Source organism: Salvelinus fontinalis, chromosome 16 (assembly GCF_029448725.1).
Source record: "Salvelinus fontinalis isolate EN_2023a chromosome 16, ASM2944872v1, whole genome shotgun sequence".
Taxonomy (NCBI): Eukaryota; Metazoa; Chordata; class Actinopteri; order Salmoniformes; family Salmonidae; genus Salvelinus; species Salvelinus fontinalis.
The window spans coordinates 45140583-45162348 of NC_074680.1; the positions used below are offsets into that span (position 1 = coordinate 45140583).

Below are 21766 nucleotides of genomic sequence, written 5' to 3' on the forward strand. Positions count from 1 at the left end.
AGAGAGAGAGAGAGAGAGACAGAGAGAGACAGAGAGAGAGAGAGAGAGAGAGAGAGAGAGAGAGAGAGAGAGAGAGAGAGAGAGAGAGAGAGAGAGAGAGAGACAGAGAGAGAGAGAGAGAGAGAGAGAGAGAGAGAGAGAGAGATTCAGAGAGAGAGATTCAGAGAGAGAGAGAGAGAGAGAGAGAGATTCAGAGAGAGAGAGAGATTCAGAGAGAGAGAGAGAGAGAGAGAGAGACAGAGAGAGAGAGAGAGAGAGAGAGAGAGAGAGAGAGAGAGAGAGAGAGAGAGAGAGAGAGAGAGAGAGAGAGAGAGAGAGAGAGAGAGAGAGAGAGAGAGACAGAGAGAGAGACAGAGAGAGAGAGAGAGAGAGAGAGAGAGAGAGAGAGAGAGAGAGAGAGAGAGAGAGAGAGAGAGAGAGAGAGAGAGAGAGAGAGAGAGAGATTCAGAGAGAGAGAGAGAGAGAGAGAGAGAGAGAGAGAGAGAGAGAGAGAGAGAGATTCAGAGAGAGAGACAGAGAGAGAGAGTGTACTTTCCTTGTCTATGGTGAGTAGAGCAGTAGGGTAGTTATTGAGGTAGTTGCTGTACGCTCTGAGTTTGGAGCAGAATTTCACACACACATCAGCTACACACTGATCAGCCTCCCACTGCTGCAGTCTAGACCCCAGCTCTGATAGAAACAACCTGACACACACACACAATAGTGTCAAAAGAACGGGAGAGAGGGAGTGTGTGTACGTGTGTGTGTGTAGTAGCTGTTGATGTCCAGTATGTGTGTTTGTATGTGTATGTGCGCGTGTGTCCGTGTTTGTGTACCTGTTGACGTCCAGTATGTGTGTGTGTGTGTGTGTATGTGCGCGTGCGTCTGTGTGTGTGTGTGCGCGCGTGTATGTGCGTGTGCGTCTGTGTGTGTGTGTGTACCTGTTGATGTCCAGTATGTGTGTGTGTGTGTGTGTGCGCGTGTATGTGCGCGTGCGTCTGTGTGTGTACCTGTTGACGTCCAGTATGTGTGTGTGTGTGTGTGTGTATGTGCGCGTGCGTCTGTGTGTGTGTGTGTGTGTGTGTACCTGTTGACGTCCAGTATGTGTGTGTGTGTGTGTCTGTGCGCGTGCGTCTGTGTGTGTACCTGTTGACGTCCAGTATGTGTGTGTGTGTGTGTATGTGCGCGTGCGTCTGTGTGTGTGTGTGTGTGTGTGTGTGTACCTGTTGACGTCCAGTATGTGTGTTACTGGTGTGAGGACCATGTTGATGTGAGCAGAGCTGAGGATGGCTCTGTTAGACTGAAGAGCTGCCAGCAGGGGATCGTGGTACACTCTCATCACTGACTCCAGCCTCCTCACATAAACACACTCACTGATATACAGCTCCCTCACCACTACACCACGCCACTCCTAGACAGACAGACACGGGTAATTTCAGATCTGAAGTATAAAGTCAAAGATTAAGGAACACACACACACACACACACACACACACACACACACACACACACACACACACACACACACACACACACACACACCTGTTGTATCTCTGGGACAGGACTGAGGAGTCTGTGTGGACCCCTCTCTGTCTGAAACACAGAGCTCCTCTCTCCTCCTTCTGTCTTCTCTCCTCTTCTCTCCTCTCCTTCCTCCACTCCTCTCTTCTCTCCTCCATCTTTCCTTTTCTCCCCCCATCGTCTCAGGAAGAGAGAAAGGAACTCCAGTGGTCTGGTCTGAGGCATGGAGGAGAGAGAGAGAGAGAGCGAGAGAGAGAGAGAGAGAGGATAGGTCAAATATATATATTTTTAAAGCCATTTGAAGGAAGTGTTTTATTGCAGAACTCACCTCCTCTGTTGCCAGTGCTGTGAGACCCTCAGTCAGAGCTACAGTCACCTCCTTAGAGACACTCAGATGATCTAGAGCTACCGCCTCCCATAGAAACTGACCTAGGAACAGATCACACAGAGAGAAACTGACCTAGGAACAGATCACACAGAGAGAAACTGACCTAGGAACAGATCACACAGAGAGAAACTGACCTAGGAACAGATCACACAGAGAGAAACTGACCTAGGAACAGATCACACAGAGAGAAACTGACCTAGGAACAGATCACACAGAGAGAAACTGACCTAGGAACAGATCACACAGAGAGAAACTGACCTAGGAACAGATCACACAGAGAGAAACTGACCTAGGAACAGATCACACAGAGAGAAACTGACCTAGGAACAGATCACACAGAGAGAAACTGACCTAGGAACAGATCACACAGAGAGAAACTGACCTAGGAACAGATCACACAGAGAGAAACTGACCTAGGAACAGATCACACAGAGAGAAACTGACCTAGGAACAGATCACACAGAGAGAAACTGACCTAGGAACAGATCACACAGAGAGAAACTGACCTAGGAACAGATCACACAGAGAGAAACTGACCTAGGAACAGATCACACAGAGAGAAACTGACCTAGGAACAGATCACACAGAGAGAAACTGACCTAGGAACAGATCACACAGAGAGAAACTGACCTAGGAACAGATCACACAGAGATAAACTGACCTAGGAACAGATCACACAGAGAGAAACTGACCTAGGAACAGATCACACAGAGAGAAACTGACCTAGGAACAGATCACACAGAGAGAAACTGACCTAGGAACAGATCACACAGAGAGAAACTGACCTAGGAACAGATCACACAGAGAGAAACTGACTGAGGAACAGATCACACAGAGAGAAACTGACTGAGGAACAGATCACACAGAGAGAAACTATCCTAGGAACAGATCACACAGAGAGAAACTGACCTAGGAACAGATCACACAGAGAGAAACTGACCTAGGAACAGATCACACAGAGAGAAACTGTCCTAGGAACAGATCACACAGAGAGAAACTGACCTAGGAACAGATCACAGAGAGAAACTGACCTAGGAACAGATCACACAGAGAGAAACTGACCAAGGAACAGATCACACAGAGAGAAACTGACCTAGGAACAGATCACACAGAGAGAAACTGACCTAGGAACAGATCACACAGAGAAACTGACCTAGGAACAGATCACACAGAGAGAAACTGACCTAGGAACAGATCACACAGAGAGAAACTGACCTAGGAACAGATCACACAGAGAAACTGACCTAGGAACAGATCACACAGAGAGAAACTGACCTAGGAACAGATCACACAGAGAGAAACTGACCTAGGAACAGATCACACAGAGAAACTGACCTAGGAACAGATCACACAGAGAGAAACTGACCTAGGAACAGATCACACAGAGAGAAACTGACCTAGGAACAGATCACACAGAGAAACTGAGTTGACAGAACATTACAAACACCTGCTCTTTTCCATGACATAAGATTGATCATAGACTGACCAGGTGAATCCAGGTGAAACAATGATCCCTTATTGATGTCACCTGTTAAATCCAATCAGTGTAGATGAAGGGGAGGAGACAGGTTCACTTATTTGGGATAGGGGGCGGTATTTTGACATCCGGGATGAAAAGCGTACCCAAAGTAAACTGCCTGCTACTCAGGCCCAGAAGCTAGGATATGCATATAATTTGTAGATTTGGATAGAAAACACTCTGAAGTTTCTAAAACTGTTAAAATAATGTTGGTGAGTATAACAGAAGTGAAATGGCAGGCGAAAACCAGAGGACAATCCAACCCCCCCCCCCCCAAAAAAATGTCATCCTATCACTGATTTCAATGGCTGGCACTTTATAATAGGGCGAAATCGTGCCCGATTGCAGTTCCTAGGGCTTCCACTAGATGTCAACAGTCTTTAGAAAGAGTTTCAGGCTGGTTTTTGGAAAAATGCGCCAGAAATTGTTGTTTTTCTAGGTGGCTCCCATTTTGGCTGTAGTGTTTCCAAGCGCGAAAAATCTGAAATCGAGGCTCTGTTCCAGGGCCTTCCTATTAATTTGCCTGAAATCTATGGATCTACATGCACTGCATACGCCGTCCACTAGATGTCAACAGGCAGTGAGAGGTGGAATGGGGTGTCTAGCTTGATCTGAGTCCGAACAAGAGCTTTTGGAATGACGTGTCTGGAAATGTCATTGTCTTCGAAGGCGCGAGAAGGAACCCCAGATTGCCTTCTGAAAAGCTTTCGGTATACACGTTAGATATCTCCGGCTCTGATTTTATTTGATAGATGTGATAAAAACATCATAAAGTAGTTTTTTAAAACCGAGTTGTATCAGTTTATTGAACGTTTATTGCGAGTTTTGGAATTTTCTTTCCTTTGAGTCATGTGAGGTTGGACACGTTTGCACCACATGGCTAGCTTTGGTTGCTAATTCGACAGGAGAAGAGGACATTCTAAAACCAAACAACGATTATTCTGGACACAGGACTCCTTGTACAAGATTCTGATGGAAGCTCAGCAAAAGTAGGAACCATTTATGATGTTATTTCGTATTTCTGTGGAAAATGTTTAGTCATATTTTCCGCCCTTATTTTGGGCGCTGTCTCGCTATAACGTAAGCTGTATGTCGTATTAAAGTTATTTTTAAAAATCTAACACAGCGGTTGCATTAAGAACTAGTGTATCTTTCATTTGCTGTACAACATGTATTTTTTAGTAAAGTTTATGATGAGATATTTGATTAGATTAGTTGACTGTCCAAGATATCTCCGGACAATTTTGTGCATTTTGACTACGTATTCACATTGTAAAACCACGATTTGTACCGCTAAATATGCACATTTTAGAACAAAACATATATGTATTGTGTAACATGATGTTATAGGACTGTCATCTGATGAAGTTTGTCAAGGTTAGTGAATAATTTTATATCTTTTGCTGTTTTTTTGCGATCGCTACCTTTGCGGTGAATGAATGCGGTTGTGTGGTTGGCTATTGTGGTAAGCTAATATAATGCTATATTCTGTTTTCGCTGTAAAACACTTAAAAAATCTGAAATATTGGCTGGATTCACATGATGTTTATCTTTCATTTTCTGTACAACATGTATTTTTCATAAATGTTTTATGATGAGTATTTAGGTATTTCACGTTGCTCTCTGTAATTATTCCGGCTGCTTTGGTGATATTTTTTTTATGGTAGCTGCAAAGTAAAACTATGATTTATACCTCAAATATGCACATTTTCAAACAAAACATAGATTTATTGTATAACATGTTATAAGACTGTCATCTGATGAAGTTGTTTCTTGGTTAGTGACTAATTATATCTCTATTTGGTCGGTTTTGTGATAGCTACCTATGCGGTAAAAAAATGGTGAAAATATGCGGTTGAGTCTTTTGCTATTGTGGTTAGCTAATAGAAATACATAGTGTTTTCGCTGTAAAACATTTAAAAAATCAGAAATGATGGCTGGATTCACAAGATGTGTATCTTTCATTTGGAGTCTTGGATTTGTGATTTCATGATATTTATATGCTAGTATTTACTTGTGGCGCTATGCTAGGCTATGCTAGTCAGCTTTTTTACTGATGAGGATGCTCCCGGATCCGGGATGGTGACCAAGTAGAAGTTAAAGAAGGATTTTTAAGCCTTGAGACAATTGAAACATGGATTGTGTATGTGTGCCTTTCAGAGGGTAAATGGGGAAGACAAAATATTGAAGTGCCTTTGAACGGTGTAGGTGACAGGCACACCGGTTTGTGTCAAGAACTGCAACGCTGCTGGGTTTTTTCACGCTCAACAGTTTCCCTTGTGTATCAAGAATGGTCCACCACCATAAAGGACATCCAGACAACTTGACACAACTATGGAAAGCATTGGAGTCAACATGGACCAGCTTCCCTGTGGAACGCTTTCAACACCTTGTAGAGTCCATGACCCAACGAATTGAGGCTGTTCTGAGGGGAAAAGAGGGGTGCAACTCAATATCAGGAAGGTGTTCCTAATGTTTTGTACAGTCCGTGTACACAGTCAATACACACTCTGCTGCTCTAGGACCAGAGTCCCACAGAAACTGACCTCGGGTGTGTGTGTGTGTGTGGGTGTGTGTGTTACGTACCCAGTACTCGTCCCCTGGTGTCCAGACTCAGTCGTGGTAGTTGTGGCCCCAGATGGTCCCTCATGGCTCCTAGAGCCTCCTCCAGCCACTGGGTCTGCCAGCTCCATCCCTGTAACACACCCTCACACACGTAGCGCTGGGCGGGGGACGCACACACACCGCTAACCCCGGTCCCGGCCCTGTCACCACTGCTACACGACCACTCACTCAGGACTGGAGAGAGGAGGAGAGAGAAAGAGTGAAGAGGGGTGAGAGCCTTCATTTTGGATTGGCCTCTATTAAACATAGTCAATAGATGTTCAAACTTGATATACAATAACTTGCTATGGTCGGGGTTAGGGTCAGAGCTTCCTCCCTGACTCACTGTTCTGGAAGCATCCCTTCCTCCCTGACTCCCTGTTCTGGAAGCATCCCTTCCTCCCCGACTCACTGTTCTGGAAGCATCCCTTCCTCCCTGACTCACTGTTCTGGAAGCATCCCTTCCTCCCTGACTCACTGTTCTGGAAGCATCCCTTCCTCCCCGACTCCCTGTTCTGGAAGCATCCCTTCCTCCCCGACTCACTGTTCTGGAAGCATCCCTTCCTCCCCGACTCACTGTTCTGGAAGCATCCCTTCCTCCCCGACTCACTGTTCTGGAAGCATCCCTTCCTCCCCGACTCACTGTTCTGGAAGCATCCCTTCCTCCCCGACTCACTGTTCTGGAAGCATCCCTTCCTCCCTGACTCACTGTTCTGGAAGCATCCCTTCCTCCCTGACTCCCTGTTCTGGAAGCATCCCTTCCTCCCTGACTCCCTGTTCTGGAAGCATCCCTTCCTCCCTGACTCCCTGTTCTGGAAGCATCCCTTCCTCCCTGACTCCCTGTTCTGGAAGCATCCCTTCCTTCCTGACTCACTGTTCTGGAAGCATCCCTTCCTCCCTTCCTCCCTCACTCACTGTTCTGGAAGCATCCCTTCCTCCCTGACTCCCTGTTCTGGAAGCATCCCTTCCTCCCTGACTCACTGTTCTGGAAGCATCCGGTGGCCATCCCAGTAGGAGCTGAGACCTCTAGCTCTGTCAGAGTAGACAGAGACTGGACCAGCAGCACTCCTCTGGCTGAGAGAGAAAGAGAGAGAGGTGGGAGAGAGAGAGAGACACAGAGAGAGGTGGGAGGGAGAGAGAGATGCGGAGAGAGAGAGAGACACAGAGAGAGGTGGGAGGGAGAGAGAGATGCGGAGAGAGAGACACAGAGAGAGGTGGGAGGGAGAGAGAGATGCGGAGAGAGAGAGAGACACAGAGAGAGGTGGGAGGGAGAGAGAGATGCGGAGAGAGAGAGAGACACAGAGAGAGGTGGGAGGGAGAGAGAGATGCGGAGAGAGAGAGAGACACAGAGAGAGGTGGGAGGGAGAGAGAGATGCGGAGAGAGAGAGAGACACAGAGAGAGGTGGGAGGGAGAGAGAGATGCGGAGAGAGAGAGAGACACAGAGAGAGGTGGGAGGGAGAGAGAGATGCGGAGAGAGAGAGAGACACAGAGAGAGGTGGGAGGGAGAGAGAGATGCGGAGAGAGAGAGAGACACAGAGAGAGGTGGGAGGGAGAGAGAGATGCGGAGAGAGAGACACAGAGAGAGGTGGGAGGGAGAGAGAGATGCGGAGAGAGAGAGAGACACAGATAGAGGTGGGAGGGAGAGAGAGATGCGGAGAGAGAGAGAGACACAGAGAGAGGTGGGAGGGGTTGTGCCGTCGGTTTGTAGTTTTTCTCTGTGCTTGAGTGACTGAGTGACTGAGTGACTGAGTGACTGAGTGACTGAGTGACTGAGTGACTGAGTGACTGAGTGACTGAGTGACTGAGTGACTGAGTGACTGATTTGTAGAATTTTTTGTGTGGATAGATATATTTTGTATTGTGTGTTAGCTGCTATTGATACCATGTAATGTCGCCATTTCTGAATTTGAAAATGAACCATTCTCTCGATCTACACACCAGATGCTGCAAGGGGACAGAAGATGTCCACCCCTCCTCCCTCCTCAGGTGGAACGACCCAGCCACACAGCTGTTCCCAGAATTCCCTGTAGTCAGGGGTCAGCACACTCCTCTCTGTCACCTTGCAGCCTGGGGTCAAAGAGAGATCAAAGGTCAAGCAGTGACTATGCCCTTCAGTGAACTATGATCCCTGACCCCGGTGTTCCATCCTCACCTTGAAGCAGAGTGATCTCCTCCGTACCTCCAGGAGCCAGCACCCCAAGTCTCTGAGCTCGCTGCCCACCCAGAGCCCTCTCTGCCTGGGATAACAGAGCCTGGAGGGACCCTCTGTGGTCGTATAGAACCACCACCACTCCTACTCTCACACCACACAGGACCAACTAGGAGACGAGAGATGTCATTCCAATTCTTGTCAATGCTTTTTAAATGAGGAACATTTGGAATTGGAATTTGGTTTACTTCCTGAATTGACTGAAATTCTAATGTAATTGACCTGAACCCTGTAATTGATAACCATAATAGTTGACCATATCAGTACTCTCTCTGCTCCAAATGTCTCACCTCGTAGGCAGGTATCCTGTTGGACAGCAGTAGTAGAAGAGGTGGTGATGAAGAGAGAGAGGGAGAGGCTCTGGGTCTGCTACTGGTGGAAGGGGACCAACCTCCTCTGTTCATACTGTCCCTGAAACCATACAGTATCAAATACACAGGTTATATACACTGGCCCTGAAACCATACAGTATCAAATACACAGGTTATATACACTGGCCCTGAAACCATACAGTATCAAATACACAGGTTATATACACTGGCCCTGAAACCATACAGTATCAAATACACAGGTTATATACACTGGCCCTGAAACCATACAGTATCAAATACACAGGTTATATACACTGGCCCTGAAACCATACAGTATCAAATACACAGGTTATATACACTGGCCCTGAAACCATACAGTATCAAATACACAGGTTATATACACTGGCCCTGAAACCATACAGTATCAAATACACAGGTTATATACACTGGCCCTGAAACCATACAGTATCAAATACACAGGTTATATACACTGGCCCTGAAACCATACAGTATCAAATACACAGGTTATATACACTGGCCCTGAAACCATACAGTATCAAATACACAGGTTATATACACTGGCCCTGAAACCATACAGTATCAAATACACAGGTTATATACACTGGCCCTAAAACCATACAGTATCAAATACACAGGTTATATACACTGGCCCTGAAACCATACAGTATCAAATACACAGGTTATATACACTGGCCCTGAAACCATACAGTATCAAATACACAGGTTATATACACTGGCCCTAAAACCATACAGTATCAAATACACAGGTTATATACACTGGCCCTGAAACCATACAGTATCAAATACACAGGTTATATACACTGTCCCTGAAACCATACAGTATCAAATACACAGGTTATATACACTGGCCCTAAAACCATACAGTATCAAATACACAGGTTATATACACTGGCCCTAAAACCATACAGTATCAAATACACAGGTTATATACACTGGCCCTGAAACCATACAGTATCAAATACACAGGTTATATACACTGGCCCTGAAACCATACAGTATCAAATACACAGGTTATATACACTGGCCCTGAAACCATACAGTATCAAATACACAGGTTATATACACTGGCCCTGAAACCATACAGTATCAAATACACAGGTTATATACACTGGCCCTAAAACCATACAGTATCAAATACACAGGTTATATACACTGGCCCTGAAACCATACAGTATCAAATACACAGGTTATATACACTGGCCCTAAAACCATACAGTATCAAATACACAGGTTATATACACTGGCCCTGAAACCATACAGTATCAAATACACAGGTTATATACACTGGCCCTAAAACCATACAGTATCAAATACACAGGTTATATACACTGGCCCTAAAACCATACAGTATCAAATACACAGGTTATATACACTGGCCCTAAAACCATACAGTATCAAATACACAGGTTATATACACTGGCCCTGAAACCATACAGTATCAAATACACAGGTTATATACACTGGCCCTGAAACCATACAGTATCAAATACACAGGTTATATACACTGGCCCTGAAACCATACAGTATCAAATACACAGGTTATATACACTGTCCCTAAAACCATACAGTATCAAATACACAGGTTATATACACTGGCCCTGAAACCATACAGTATCAAATACACAGGTTATTTACACTGGCCCTAAAACCATACAGTATCAAATACACAGGTTATATACACTGTCCCTGAAACCATACAGTATCAAATACACAGGTTATATACACTGGCCCTGAAACCATACAGTATCAAATACACAGGTTATATACACTGGCCCTGAAACCATACAGTATCAAATACACAGGTTATATACACTGTCCCTGAAACCATACAGTATCAAATACACAGGTTATATACACTGTCCCTGAAACCATACAGTATCAAATACACAGGTTATATACACTGGCCCTGAAACCATACAGTATCAAATACACAGGTTATATACACTGGCCCTGAAACCATACAGTATCAAATACACAGGTTATATACACTGTCCCTGAAACCATACAGTATCAAATACACAGGTTATATACACTGGCCCTGAAACCATACAGTATCAAATACACAGGTTATATACACTGTCCCTGAAACCATACAGTATCAAATACACAGGTTATATACACTGTCCCTGAAACCATACAGTATCAAATACACAGGTTATATACACTGGCCCTGAAACCATACAGTATCAAATACACAGGTTATATACACTGGCCCTGAAACCATACAGTATCAAATACACAGGTTATATACACTGTCCCTGAAACCATACAGTATCAAATACACAGGTTATATACACTGTCCCTGAAACCATACAGTATCAAATACACAGGTTATATACACTGGCCCTGAAACCATACAGTATCAAATACACAGGTTATATACACTGGCCCTAAAACCATACAGTATCAAATACACAGGTTATATACACTGGCCCTAAAACCATACAGTATCAAATACACAGGTTATATACACTGGCCCTAAAACCATACAGTATCAAATACACAGGTTATATACACTGGCCCTGAAACCATACAGTATCAAATACACAGGTTATATACACTGTCCCTAAAACCATACAGTATCAAATACACAGGTTATATACACTGGCCCTAAAACCATACAGTATCAAATACACCGGTTATATACACTGGCCCTAAAACCATACAGTATCAAATACACAGGTTATATACACTGGCCCTGAAACCATACAGTATCAAATACACAGGTTATATACACTGTCCCTGAAACCATACAGTATCAAATACACAGGTTATATACACTGTCCCTGAAACCATACAGTATCAAATACACAGGTTATATACACTGGCCCTGAAACCATACAGTATCAAATACACAGGTTATATACACTGGCCCTAAAACCATACAGTATCAAATACACAGGTTATATACACTGGCCCTAAAACCATACAGTATCAAATACACAGGTTATATACACTGGCCCTAAAACCATACAGTATCAAATACACAGGTTATATACACTGGCCCTGAAACCATACAGTATCAAATACACAGGTTATATACACTGTCCCTAAAACCATACAGTATCAAATACACAGGTTATATACACTGTCCCTGAAACCATACAGTATCAAATACACAGGTTATATACACTGTCCCTGAAACCATACAGTATCAAATACACAGGTTATATACACTGTCCCTGAAACCATACAGTATCAAATACACAGGTTATATACACTGGCCCTGAAACCATACAGTATCAAATACACAGGTTATATACACTGGCCCTGAAACCATACAGTATCAAATACACAGGTTATATACACTGGCCCTGAAACCATACAGTATCAAATACACAGGTTATATACACTGGCCCTAAAACCATACAGTATCAAATACACAGGTTATATACACTGTCCCTGAAACCATACAGTATCAAATACACAGGTTATATACACTGTCCCTAAAACCATACAGTATCAAATACACAGGTTATATACACTGTCCCTGAAACCATACAGTATCAAATACACAGGTTATATACACTGGCCCTGAAACCATACAGTATCAAATACACAGGTTATATACACTGGCCCTAAAACCATACAGTATCAAATACACAGGTTATATACACTGGCCCTAAAACCATACAGTATCAAATACACAGGTTATATACACTGGCCCTAAAACCATACAGTATCAAATACACAGGTTATATACACTGGCCCTGAAACCATACAGTATCAAATACACAGGTTATATACACTGGCCCTAAAACCATACAGTATCAAATACACAGGTTATATACACTGGCCCTGAAACCATACAGTATCAAATACACAGGTTATATACACTGGCCCTAAAACCATACAGTATCAAATACACAGGTTATATACACTGGCCCTAAAACCATACAGTATCAAATACACAGGTTATATACACTGGCCCTGAAACCATACAGTATCAAATACACAGGTTATATACACTGGCCCTAAAACCATACAGTATCAAATACACAGGTTATATACACTGGCCCTGAAACCATACAGTATCAAATACACAGGTTATATACACTGGCCCTAAAACCATACAGTATCAAATACACAGGTTATATACACTGGCCCTGAAACCATACAGTATCAAATACACAGGTTATATACACTGGCCCTGAAACCATACAGTATCAAATACACAGGTTATATACACTGGCCCTAAAACCATACAGTATCAAATACACAGGTTATATACACTGGCCCTAAAACCATACAGTATCAAATACACAGGTTATATACACTGGCCCTGAAACCATACAGTATCAAATACACAGGTTATATACACTGGCCCTAAAACCATACAGTATCAAATACACAGGTTATATACACTGGCCCTAAAACCATACAGTATCAAATACACAGGTTATATACACTGGCCCTGAAACCATACAGTATCAAATACACAGGTTATATACACTGGCCCTAAAACCATACAGTATCAAATACACAGGTTATATACACTGGCCCTAAAACCATACAGTATCAAATACACAGGTTATATACACTGGCCCTAAAACCATACAGTATCAAATACACAGGTTATATACACTGGCCCTGAAACCATACAGTATCAAATACACAGGTTATATACACTGGCCCTAAAACCATACAGTATCAAATACACAGGTTATATACACTGGCCCTAAAACCATACAGTATCAAATACACAGGTTATATACACTGGCCCTGAAACCATACAGTATCAAATACACAGGTTATATACACTGGCCCTGAAACCATACAGTATCAAATACACAGGTTATATACACTGGCCCTGAAACCATACAGTATCAAATAAACAGGTTATATACACTGGCCCTGAAACCATACAGTATCAAATAAACAGGTTATATACACTGGCCCTAAAACCATACAGTATCAAATAAACAGGTTATATACACTGTCCCTGAAACCATACAGTATCAAATACACAGGTTATATACACTGGCCCTGAAACCATACAGTATCAAATACACAGGTTATATACACTGGCCCTGAAACCATACAGTATCAAATACACAGGTTATATACACTGGCCCTAAAACCATACAGTATCAAATACACAGGTTATATACACTGGCCCTGAAACCATACAGTATCAAATACACAGGTTATATACACTGGCCCTAAAACCATACAGTATCAAATAAACAGGTTATATACACTGGCCCTAAAACCATACAGTATCAAATACACAGGTTATATACACTGGCCCTAAAACCATACAGTATCAAATACACAGGTTATATACACTGGCCCTAAAACCATACAGTATCAAATACACAGGTTATATACACTGGCCCTAAAACCATACAGTATCAAATACACAGGTTATATACACTGGCCCTAAAACCATACAGTATCAAATACACAGGTTATATACACTGTCCCTGAAACCATACAGTATCAAATAAACAGGTTAAATACACTGTCCCTGAAACCATACAGTACCAAATACACAGGTTATATACACTGGCCCTGAACCAAATACACAGGTTATATACACTGGCCCTGAAACATACAGTATCAAATACAGGTTATATACACTGTTCATGAACCAAACACACACACACACGAACCAAACAGGTGAGGTCTATATCTATGATTGAGCACGGCCTCTCACCTCATGGCCTGGGACCTCACATGGCTGGAGAGCTGGGTTTTCTCCAGGGTCAGAGTGGGGGTCAAGTTAAGGCTGACGTCAGGGGTTAAACAGAGACGTCCCGTTCTGTCTGACAACCAGGAGGAAGAGTCCTGAACGCTCCTCGTTCTCCCAGGCACCAGTCTCTCTCCCTGGGGACGGCTGACCACTATTCCCCCTGGTCTGTTGCTGTTGCTCCTCCAGGCTGGTCTGGACTTCAACGAAGCTCCTGTGGAGATCACAGAGAAAGGAGATATCATCCACCCTGGCTGCCACCTCTGACCCCAACTCTGTATGTAATCCATCATCCACCCTGGCTGCCACCTCTGACCCCAACTCTGTATGTAATCCATCATCCACCCTGGCTGCCACCTCTGACCCCAACTCTGTATGTAATCCATCATCCACCCTGGCTGCCACCTCTGACCCCAACTCTGTATGTAATCCATCATCCACCCTGGCTGCCACCTCTGACCCCAACTCTGTATGTAATCCATCATCCACCCTGGCTGCCACCTCTGACCCCAACTCTGTATGTAATCCATCATCCACCCTGGCTGCCACCTCTGACCCCAACTCTGTATGTAATCCATCATCCACCCTGGCTGCCACCTCTGACCCCAACTCTGTATGTAATCCATCATCCACCCTGGCTGCCACCTCTGACCCCAACTCTGTATGTAATCCATCATCCACCCTGGCTGCCACCTCTGACCCCAACTCTGTATGTAATCCATCATCCACCCTGGCTGCCACCTCTGACCCCAACTCTGTATGTAATCCATCATCCACCCTGGCTGCCACCTCTGACCCCAACTCTGTATGTAATCCATCATCCACCCTGGCTGCCACCTCTGACCCCAACTCTGTATGTAATCCATCATCCACCCTGGCTGCCACCTCTGACCCCAACTCTGTATCTAATCCATCATCCACCCTGGCTGCCACCTCTGACCCCAACTCTGTATGTAATCCATCATCCACCCTGGCTGCCACCTCTGACCCCAACTCTGTATCTAATCCATCATCCACCCTGGCTGCCACCTCTGACCCCAACTCTGTATCTAATCCATCATCCACCCTGGCTGCCACCTCTGACCCCAACTCTGTATCTAATCCATCATCCACCCTGGCTGCCACCTCTTTCCCCAACTCTGTATGTAATCCATCATCCACCCTGGCTGCCACCTCTGACCCCAACTCTGTATGTAATCCATCATCCACCCTGGCTGCCACCTCTGACCCCAACTCTGTATGTAATCCATCATCCACCCTGGCTGCCACCTCTGACCCCAACTCTGTATGTAATCCATCATCCACCCTGGCTGCCACCTCTGACCCCAACTCTGTATGTAATCCATCATCCACCCTGGCTGCCACCTCTGACCCCAACTCTGTATGTAATCCAACACAGTAATAGAGATGCTTCTATCCAAAGCCACTATCCTGGCCTCATGCTCTACCAGCTGGGTCATATATCACCACAAAGCTGATCCTCTCCTCCCCCTTCTGCTCCTCTCCTCGTCTCTCCTCCTCTACCCCTCTCCACCACTCTCATCCTCTACCCCTCTCCACCACTCTCATCCTCTACCCCTCTCCACCACTCTCATCCTCTCCTCCTCTACCCCTCTCCACCACTCTCATCCTCTCTCCTCCTCTACACCACTCTCATCCTCTCCACCACTCTCATCCTCTACCCCTCTCCACCACTCTCATCCTCTCCTCCTCTACCCCTCTCCACCACTCTCATCCTCTACCCCTCTCCACCACTCTCATCCTCTCCTCCTCTACTCCTCTCCACCACTCTCATCCTCTACCCCTCTCCACCACTCTCATCCTCTACCCCTCTCCACCACTCTCATCCTCTCCTCCTCTACTCCTCTCCACCACTCTCATCCTCTCTCCTCCTCTACACCACTCTCATCCTCTCCACCACTCTCATCCTCTACCCCTCTCCACCACTCTCATCCTCTCCTCCTCTACCCCTCTCCACCACTCTCATCCTCTACCCCTCTCCACCACTCTCATCCTCTACCCCTCTCCACCACTCTCATCCTCTCCTCCTCTACCCCTCTCCACCACTCTCATCCTCTCTCCTCCTCTACACCACTCTCATCCTCTCCACCACTCTCATCCTCTACCCCTCTCCACCACTCTCATCCTCTCCTCCTCTACTCCTCTCCACCACTCTCATCCTCTACCCCTCTCCACCACTCTCATCCTCTACCCCTCTCCACCACTCTCATCCTCTCCTCCTCTACTCCTCTCCACCACTCTCATCCTCTACCCCTCTCCACCACTCTCATCCTCTCCTCCTCTACCCCTCTCCACCACTCTCATCCTCTCTCCTCCTCTACCCCTCTCCACCACTCTCATCCTCTACCCCTCTCCACCACTCTCATCCTCTACCCCTCTCCACCACTCTCATCCTCTCCTCCTCTACCCCTCTCCACCACTCTCATCCTCTTGTCCTCCCAGTCACTCTTCTGCTCCTCCTCTCCTCCAATCTCCTCCTTTCCTCATCTCTCTACTCTCCTCTCCTCCACTCTCTACCCTCCTCTCCTCCACTCTCTACCCTCCTCTCCTCCACTCTCTACCCTCCTCTCCTCCACTCTCTACCCTCCTCTCCTCCACTCTCTACCCTCCTCTCCTCCACTCTCTACCCTCCTCTCCTCCACTCTCCTCTCCACCACTCTCCTCTTCTCACTCACTCTTCTGCTCCTCCACTCTCTCCCTGATGGTTTGTCTGATCCTCCTCTCCCTGCGTCTCTCCTCCTCCTCCTCCCTCTCTCCTGAGCAGGGCATGTTGAGAGTGCCGTACGTTTGTGCTGCCTCTCTGGGTGTCAGCCAGTCCAGAGTGGACACACAGGACACATAGTGGCTCTTCCACCCACCATACTCTCTGTCCCCTGGATTATAGGGCAGGAACCAGCCCCGGCGCACACACCTCACCGACCAAAGACAGTCCTACGGAGAGAGAGGAGGTGTGTGTGTGTGGGGGGGGGGGGTTAACCTCACACACAGTACTAAAGGGAGATAGAGGACGAGAGAGAGGGAGCGATGGGGAGAGATAACGAGCCCTAACCTCTGACCTCTCACCTGTTCAGCCAGGACCCTCCAATGCCAGCAGACCTGTGCGGCAGAGCAGAGGTCACGAGGGGTCAGGAATGACATCACATAGAGAGACAGGAACCGTGGCAACACAGAGGTGAAGTCCACGCGAGTCACCGGCACGATCTGCATCAGCCAATCCCTGCAGGACCTAGGGTCACGGAGTCAGAGATTAGAGCCCCACGATCTGCATCAGCCAATCCCTGCAGGACCTAGGGTCACGGAGTCAGAGATTAGAGCCCCAAGATCTGCATCAGCCAATCCCTGCAGGACCTAGGGTCACGGAGTCAGAGATTAGAGCCCCACGATCTGCATCAGCCAATCCCTGCAGGACCTAGGGTCACGGAGTCAGAGATTAGAGCCCCACGATCTGCATCAGCCAATCCCTGCAGGACCTAGGGTCACGGAGTCAGAGATTAGAGCCCCACGATCTGCATCAGCCAATCCCTGCAGGACCGAGGGTCACAGAGTCAGAGATTAAAGCTCCTCGTGGAAAAAGTACTACTGAATTACTACACATCATTACAACACAAGATCAACAGCAAACTAACAAGGTTTTTACTACAGAATTACTACACAAGATCAACAGCAAACTAACAAGGTTTTTACTACAGAATTACTACACAAGATCAACAGCAAACTAACAAGATTTTTACTACTGAATTACTACACAAGATCAACAGCAAACTAACAAGGTTTTTACTACTGAATTACTACACAAGATCAACAGCAAACTAACAAGGTTTTTAACTACTGGATTGCTATTGAGATGTGTAGGAAACCAGTGGTGTTTTATGTAACGTCATTTAAAGTGGTAATGAGTGATGCATTGGAACGTATCACTAACGGTGACCATTAGTATCATTAGTATTAGTATCACTAGTACCATTAGTATCACTAGTACCATTAGTATCACTAGTACCATTAGTATCACTAGTACCATTAGTATCACTAGTACCATTAGTATCACTAGTACCATTAGTACCATTAGTATCACTAGTACCATTAGTATCACTAGTACCATTAGTATCATTAGTACCATTAGTATCACTAGTACCATTAGTATCATTAGTATCACTAGTACCATTAGTATCATTAGTATTAGTATCACTAGTACCATTAGTATTAGTATCACTAGTACCATTAGTATCATTAGTATTAGTATCACTAGTACCATTAGTATCACTAATGGTCAGCTCTATATTTCATATTTAAATCCCTGCATCATTCTTCCTTAATGACTAATGAGCAACTACTGATCGTTTCGGTGTCTGCTCCATAAAACCTACTCAATTCCCTCATGTTTTACTATTGAATTTACTACACGACGCCTACACATTACCGCTGTATCCTACTCAATTCCCACATGTTCATCACACAATAAATAAACTTCTACAAACTTATTTGCAATAGTTTTTATTTAATAAATTCATTCATTACAAAAAATATATATATATAATCCATTTGAGGCCTTGTCTTCATTCAGCTTTGACTTAACTATCTTCAGAGCCTCTTCCACCTCGTCACCTTTCAGAAAATAAAGACGAGCACAAGAGACAACCATTTATTAGCCATTATCAATCATTTGCTAACAGAGGTTAAAGTGCGTTTGGAAAGCATTCAGAACCCTTGACTTTTTCCACATTTTGTTACATTACATAATTATTCAAAAAAAAAAAAATTTAATTCATCAATCTACACACAATAACAATACCCCATAATGACAAAGCAAAAACAGGTTATTATACATTTTTGCTAATTTATGACTTTTAGGTAAGTATTCAGACCCTTTACTCAGTACTTTGTTGAAGCACCTTTGGCAGTGATTACAGCCAGAAGTCTTCTTGGGTATGATGCTACAAGCTTGGCACACCTGTATTTGGGGAGTTTCTCTCATTCTTCTCTGCAAATCCTCTCAAGCTCTGTCAGGTTGGATGGGGAGTGTCCCTGCACAGCTATTTTCAGGTCTCTCCAGAGATGTTCGATCGGGTTCAAGTCCGGGCTCTGGCTGGGCCACTCAAGGACATTCAGAGACTTGTCCCGAAGCCACTCCTGTGGTGTCTTGGCTGTGTGCTTAGGGTTGTTGTCCTGTTGGAAGGTGAACCTTCACACCAGTCTGAGGTCCTGAGCGCTCTGGAGCAAGTTTTCATCAAGGATCTCACTGTACTTTGCTCCATTAATCTTTCCCTCAATCCTGACTAGTTTCCCAGTCCCTGTCGGTGAAAAACATCCCCAGAACATGATGCTGCCACCACCATTCTTAGGGATGGTGCCAGGTTTCCTCTAGACGTGACACTTGGCATTCAGGCCAAAGATTTCAATCTTGATTTCATCAGACCAGAGAATTTTGTTTCTCATGGTCTCAGATTCCTTTAGGTGACTTTTGGCAAACTCCAAGCGGGCTGTCATGTGCATTTTACTGAGGAGTGTCTTCGGTCTGGCCACTCTACCATAAAGGTCTGATTGGTGGTGCTGCAGAGATGGTTGATCTTCTGGAAGGTTCTATATTTGGAGTTCTGTCAGAGTGACCATTGGGTTCTTTGTCACCTCCGTGACCAAGGCCCTTCTCCCCCGATTGCTCAGTTTGGCCGGGCGGCCAGCTCTAGGAAGAGTCTTGGTGGTTCCAAACTTCTTCCATTTAAGAATGAAAGAGGCCATTGTGTTCTTGGGGTCCTTCAATGAAGCAGAATTTTTTTTGGTAACCTTCCCCAGATCTGTGCCTCGACACAATCCTGTCTCGGAGATCTACGGACAATTGCTTCGACCTGATGGATTTTGTTAAAATGTAACATGTTTCAAGTTAAACTGTAGTTTATCAAATACTTATGTCATGCAAATTAATTACTTAAAAATCATACAATGTAATTTTCTGGATTTTTGTTTTAGATTCCGTCTCTAACAGTTGAAGTGTACCTATGATAAAAATTACAGACCTCTACATGCTTTGTAAGTAGGAAAACCTGTAAAATCGGCAGTGTATCAAATACTTGTTCTCCCCACTATATATATATATATATATGCTCAAATAGTCCCATCTACTAGTCCTATAGTATATATATATATATATAGAAATTTATTTGGGTTTTTACCAAGGACCTTGTTCTCTGCTGTTTGAACTCCTATCATGGCTGTCTTCTATATATTGCGTTTATTCATCTTCCTGTAAAGTGACATTGCGTTGCATCTGTGTCTGAAACCTGCTGTATAAACAAAGTTTGATTTGATTTGCAGTGTCTGCTGGTGTGATTCATTTTTCACACGAGTAAAATATTCAACGGTGGTGCTAATGTAAACGAGCAAGCTTATAGCGGCGATAAAGTATTGCAGCACCGTGAACAGCGACGGAATAGGAAATTAGTAGACTTTCATAAGCACAAGACAGTGAACAGTGGCCTTCTCAGATGAAGCTGAAAGGCACGCCGAGGTAACACGACTTAATGGTAAAGAAGAGAAGCCCCTGATATTGCCAATACTTTAAATTACTATTTCACTAAAGTGGAACTACTCAGAAGTTAAATGACAACACTGAACGAACCATCAAGCAGGGAAAGCGTCAATACAGGACTAAAATCAAATCCTACTATACCGGCTCTGACGCTCGTCGGATGTGGCATGGCTTGAAAACTATTAGGCACTACAAAGGGAAACCCAGCCGCGAGCTTCCCAGTTATACAAGCCTACTAGAAGAGCTAAATGCCTTTTATGCTCGCTTCGAGGCAAGCAACACTGAAGGATGCACGAGAGCACCAGCTGTTATAGATGACTGTGTGATAACGCTCTCAGTAGCCGATGTGGGCAAGACCTTTAAATTAAACAGGTCAACATTGACCCGCGGGGACAGACAGATTACCAGGACGTTTACTCAAAGCATGCGCGGACCAACTGGCAAGTGTCTTCACTGACATTTCCAACCTCTCCCTGACTGAGACTGTAATACCTACATGTTTCAAGCAGACGACCATAGTCCCTGTGCCTACGGAAGAGAAAGTAACCTGCCCAAATGATTACCGCCCCATAGCACTCGGTAGCCATGAAGTGCTTTGAAAGGCTGGTCATGGCTCACATCAAAAGCATCCTCCCAGATACCCTAGACCCACCCCAATTCGCATACCGCCCCAGCAGATCCACAGATGACGCAATCTCAATCGCACTCCACACTGCCCTTTCCCACCTGGACAAAAGGAACACCTATGTGAGAATGCTGTTCATTGACTACAGCTCAGCGTTCAACACCATAGTGCCCACAAAGCTCATCACTAAGCTAAGGACCCTGGGACTAAACACATCCCTCTGCAACTGGATCCTAGACTTCCTGACAGGCCACCCCCAGGTGCTAAGAGTAGGCAACAACACATCTGCCACACTGATCCTTAACACTGGGGCCCCTCAGGGGTGTGTGCTTAG

The 21766-nt window shown here is 44.9% G+C and overlaps 1 protein-coding gene across 1 annotated transcript in view; it reads right to left on the reverse strand.

Annotated features, from left to right (window-relative positions):
• LOC129813240 (epithelial cell-transforming sequence 2 oncogene-like) overlaps window positions 1-21766 on the reverse strand; it is a 47339-nt gene that overhangs the window by 20326 nt on the left and 5247 nt on the right. Inside the window, exons 3-14 of the mRNA XM_055865532.1 lie at window positions 17351-17513; window positions 16963-17218; window positions 14234-14480; window positions 8512-8632; window positions 8165-8330; window positions 7951-8079; window positions 6993-7085; window positions 5994-6206; window positions 1829-1929; window positions 1522-1716; window positions 1203-1390; window positions 515-683 (exon numbers count right to left, since the gene is read on the reverse strand). Coding sequence (XP_055721507.1) covers window positions 515-683; window positions 1203-1390; window positions 1522-1716; window positions 1829-1929; window positions 5994-6206; window positions 6993-7085; window positions 7951-8079; window positions 8165-8330; window positions 8512-8632; window positions 14234-14480; window positions 16963-17218; window positions 17351-17513 — 2041 coding nt within the window. The remainder of the gene's footprint in view (window positions 1-514; window positions 684-1202; window positions 1391-1521; window positions 1717-1828; window positions 1930-5993; window positions 6207-6992; window positions 7086-7950; window positions 8080-8164; window positions 8331-8511; window positions 8633-14233; window positions 14481-16962; window positions 17219-17350; window positions 17514-21766) is intronic.